Here is a 4733-nt window from a genome sequence, read left to right as displayed (position 1 = left end):
CCAGGATGCTTCTGGTAATAACTATTGAAAGCAAAGGAAGCATGATCACGAATAGTGTTAGGCTCGTAACAGGCTGCACCTTGTTGGATCTGGCCACAATCAGCTCCTCCATACCCACATGCGTAATCCAAAGCCACCTGTAATGATGTTGGCGAAGCATTTGCTTTCGCTATACACCACTGGCCACTTCCCCCTGCACCAGTGTCACCACCACCACCACCACCACCAGTTGCACCACCACCTCCTGCACCGGTGTCACCTCCTCCTCCGCCACCAGGTGCACCACCACCATAACCGCCGCCACCTCCTCCACCTGCACCAGTGTCACCACCTCCACCAGGTGCATTACCACCACCGTAACCACCACCAACATCACCACCACCACCTGGAGGTGAGGTGCCATCAAGTGGCGGGTAACCACCGGTTGGTGTGGTACCATCAAGTGGTGGATAACCTCCAGTTGGTGTAGTTGTTGGTGTAGTTGGACCTGGGAATGTTGAGGTAGGCGGTGATGGCTGGGTTATGGTTGGTGTGGTGGTGCTACCACCGGGAGCTGTAGGATTAACAACTGGTATATCACCTTGTCCTCCCTGACCCTGAGCTATAACATCTAGAGCTGAAACCAATCATCAAAAAAATCAGGTCAGTTCGTTGTATCCTTTCATAACAAAATATTTCAGAATTTGCAGGAAAATTAAACAAAGCTTATTCACTGTTCTAATAATGTATTAGACGCAGAGAGATTACGTGAAGTGATTAGAAGACATAGAAGCATGATGGAGAAACATCGAGAAGTTATACGGTGAGTCATTTTGTTTCCGTTATCCGTGTAGTTGAAAAGCTTTTGAGAGAAAAAGAGAGATATAGTCTTCAGGTAGTTCTTTGGATTTGATAGAGGAAAGAAAGAATGGTTGCGAAGAAGTTCCGTCTCAGGTGATAGATATATGTTATTATAAAGATGAAGAGAAAAGAGAATCATAGAATCAAAGATTTCTTGGGATGGGAGAGAGAAGGGATGCGAAGACATGTAGGAGAGAATATAAGAAAACTTGAGAAAGGAGAAACTAGGAAGCTAGAAGAATCGGCAAGCAAAGAGAAAACACCATAAAGAGGAAAAGGTATTTACAGATAAACTTATAGTACATGAAAAAATATATAAGAAGCTCCTTCTTTCTTGGTGGGAAACTTCAAATCTCATCATCTCCCACCGATAGTAACTAAGATATGAGATGGGAATGTGGTTAATAAGAGATTTTACAAGAAGAACTGGCTTATTAATTGTATCAGTGGCAAGATTATGACATGGAGATTATATTATATCAGAGTTCTCTCACCAAATACATTTTAAATCAACGCTGATATTTGGAGCATTTTTGAAGATTGTTTTGTTAAAAAGCTAGCTAGGATAGGTCCTTTTTTAACTGTTGCATGTCGTACTAAATCGAACAACACCAAAGTCCAAAGACTTGTAGGTAAAGTGTTTCCTATGAAAAACATAAGGAATCTGCTTATTAAACCCAGTTGCGATTCTTTCTCTCTCTTTATTTGTTTCTTCCCTTCTAAATAAGTGTTTCTTTTCCTTTCATTTGTTTCTAACCTTTTCTGTAATACAATCTTTCTGGTTATTTGTATATTTAGAAAGTTCATGTGCTTAACTTTGTCCAAAGTTGTAATCCAAAACTCGTAATCTTTCATATGAAGCGATATAAATCCAAATCAATCGTCAATTTAACTCCTTTCTTATCATGTGTAGATTGATTGATATCTGTCAGAGACTCAGAGCTAGTATGTATTATAGGATTTATCCACGACTGACGACACAAGTACAAATATATCAATTTAGGCCTTCCGCGGCAAGAAACGCTATTGTACGCAAGAACACAAAACACGACTACATACCGACAGAAAATATTACCCCCTTTAGGATATATAGTACAGTTGAAGAGGACTTGCCTCTTGACTCTTGGCGATATATGCATCCATCAAACTAGGTTTTTAAAATTACAAGTTATTACTTAGTGCAAGAGTCTCGATTAAAAGACTGATCACGAGAGTTATATACATGTGGGTTGTTGCATTGCATTGCACATGTAAAGATCTTACATTGCTCATCATTACATAAATTCAAAATTAGACAAAAGTACCATGTCTGAATCTCATTAAGTGGGTTTGGTTCGGTTTGATTATGAGACGGATGGTTTAAACCGGTACAGTAATTTAACAATTTTGAAAAGGCAATTGAAAAAAAATAAAAAAAGGAAAAGAAACAATTAGGTGAAAAAAAAATCTCTCGAGAGGGTTTCATTCATTCTACAGATATATCATCATCTCTCTCTTCCCGTCTGCTTCCGTTCTTCGTCTTCGTCTTCTTTCGTATTGTCGCGAGACTATAAAGAGAGAAGAAGCCACAGAAAAAAAACTCCAAAAAAGCTTCGTTATTTCGTTTCAGATCTAAGAGAGGGACAGAGAGAGGTAGCTGTTTTTTTTTTTTTAAAGGCGGATAAAGATGAGCAGCAAGGTGGGCGGCGGCGGAAGTGCCGGAGGGAGGAAAGCTAATAACGATATCCCGTCAGGGTCTAGAGAAATAGTAAAAAGCTTGAAGGAAATTGTAAACGCTCCCGAGGCTGAGATCTATGCTATGCTTAAAGAGTGCAATATGGAGCCTAACGAAGCCGTTGCTCGCCTCCTCTCTCAAGGTTCCTCCTTTTATTTTTTTTAATTTAATTTAATTTCCCCCCCTCCTCAATCCTCTCTCTCTGTGTATTTTGGTGGTGAAGAAAAGTAGGGTTTTTATGTATCCTGAGGAGAATTGACTGATTACTCTGAGGGTTTCTATAAGGGTTTGATTGGGGTTTTGATTCTGAATGAGCCAAAGTTTTGTTTTTGTTCTTCTTCTGCATTAGGTCATTGTCCTAAAGTTGTTTGTGTTCCCCTTGCAAGTGTCAAACTTTCTAGCTGGTTTTGGTTTCTGATATCATTACCTTCTTAGGTCATGATCTTTAGTTTCTCCCTGTCCAAGGCTTGTCTTTGTTGCAGTTGGCGTCAATACTGATATTGATACTTTTTTCTTTGTATTTCAGATCCATTTCACGAGGTAAAGAGCAAGAAAGAAAAGAAGAAAGAGGTGAGTCAATCCTGTAAACTCGTATTCTTATGGAATAATAGACCAAGGAAGTGCCTTTTGTTGGTGTTCAGTGTTTGCATTTTAAACGCAAACTACTGGCACAATCTGTGTATTAGTGCATACTTATACTATGTGTGATATAACATTTTGTTTCTAGTACACAATTTCGACATTGACAGATCTACTGATATTGAAATATTGTCGCAGTGTGATGTTTTTATACCTGAGTGCCTTTAAACGTGTCCTCATGTCGTACCTGACTCTAGATATTTTGCTGGAATAAAATGAACTCTAGGTTTAGCTAGTTATCATGTACTAGTAACTGACTCTAGATGGTCTGCTGGAATAAAATCAAACTCTTGTTTTAGCTTGTTATCATTTTGATTAACTGGAATTTTGGTGATTTTAATAGTTTTTCTTTTTCTATTCAGACTAGGGATACACCGGATTCTCGGCCTCGTGGTGCTAATAACACGTATAACCGTGGTGCTAGAGGTGGTTCTGATCGTTATAGCGGGAGAGGTGGATCTACCCATTTCAGCTCTACAGGTATAATTATGATCTCTTGAATACATAAGATTTAACTGTAAGAATCATGCTTATATGCTTCTGTTGTTCAGATTCTGGAAACTTCCAAGGAAAATCCACAAACAAGAAAGAAAGTGGACCACAAGGTTACACAGCTTCTTGGTCTTCTGCTTCTGGAGTGGCGGACCACCATCAGACACAAAACAGGTTTTCTCTTGAGTGGCCCTCTTTCTTTTTGGAGTTGGGAGTTTGAATGCAGATGAAAAAAAATCAGTGGCAGTTTTGTGTGTTTCATATTGAATCATTTAGTTACTCATTCAGTTTCTCAGTTGAATTTATATGAACTATATGGCTTAGGTAGGTTGTAGAATATCAGAATTATGTATACTGGTTCATTGCAAGACTTTATTTTATGAAAATCTGAGCCAGTACTAGAGAATCTTTCACGTACAGTGTCTGTTTTATTAACTAGAAGCAACGAGAAATCTTAGTTTCTGGTGTTGTATGATGAGGTCAGATATGGTTATTGGTTTTTCAAGATCATGCATTACAGTTGAATGTGTGCTCCATATAGACCTTACTTTTTCCAGTAGACATTTCACTTTTGTAGCTTATTTTTCCTTGAATTATGGTTTGTACATGATTTTATTTTGGCTCATGTATGCTGTTTATCTTTTGCAGTGATTCCGTCGCTACGGAAAATAAATTGTCATCTGTTACCTCGGGTGATGTAATATCATCATCACAGCCGGCTTCTGGACATCAAACTGCATGGTTTGGCGCTCCTGGCCAGAGGTCTATGGCTGACATTGTGAAGATGGGTATACCACAGAACAAGACAGTGAAGCAAAATGTCAATATGCGTTCTGAGATAAGTCATGAGCATGAAGCTAGTGCAAATCAGCAGGTCCCTGTTAGAGATGAATGGCCATCGATTGAGAAGCCACTGGCACCTCGTACATCTTCTGTATCAGTAGCACCAGCAGAATCAGAGGTATGCAATGGTCCAGCTGATTTCCAATCCGATAGAGGAGAGCAACATTTGAAGGACCGGTTAGAAAATATACATTTAGCAGAAAAT

The 4733-nt window shown here is 39.1% G+C and overlaps 2 protein-coding genes across 4 annotated transcripts in view; one reads left to right on the top strand and one right to left on the bottom strand.

Annotated features, from left to right (window-relative positions):
* Positions 3–1525, bottom strand: LOC109128679 (myosin heavy chain IB-like; the record flags this gene model as incomplete). The annotated part of the gene is made up of 2 exons (XM_019235519.1): positions 748–1525; positions 3–616 (listed from the first exon to the last, which is right to left on the bottom strand). Coding segments are annotated over exons 1-2 (894 nt in total), but the record flags the coding sequence as incomplete, so codon positions are not given.
* Positions 2288–4733, top strand: part of LOC104741527 (mediator of RNA polymerase II transcription subunit 15) — a 10503-nt gene continuing 8057 nt past the window's right edge. For 2 of the 3 annotated variants that reach the window (XM_019236219.1, XM_010462412.2), the window contains exons 1-5: positions 2288–2696; positions 3081–3124; positions 3556–3673; positions 3745–3859; positions 4334–4719. In XM_019236219.1, coding sequence (XP_019091764.1) covers positions 2507–2696; positions 3081–3124; positions 3556–3673; positions 3745–3859; positions 4334–4719 — 853 coding nt within the window. In that variant the 5' untranslated portion in view covers positions 2288–2506. The remainder of the gene's footprint in view (positions 2697–3080; positions 3125–3555; positions 3674–3744; positions 3860–4333; positions 4720–4733) is intronic. The other variant, XM_019236218.1, reaches the window with a different exon arrangement.

This window comes from Camelina sativa, chromosome 14, assembly GCF_000633955.1.
Source record: "Camelina sativa cultivar DH55 chromosome 14, Cs, whole genome shotgun sequence".
NCBI classification, from domain to species: domain Eukaryota; kingdom Viridiplantae; phylum Streptophyta; class Magnoliopsida; order Brassicales; family Brassicaceae; genus Camelina; species Camelina sativa.
Note: the sequence above shows the minus strand (reverse complement) of the source record. Positions and strands in the feature narration are given on the sequence as shown.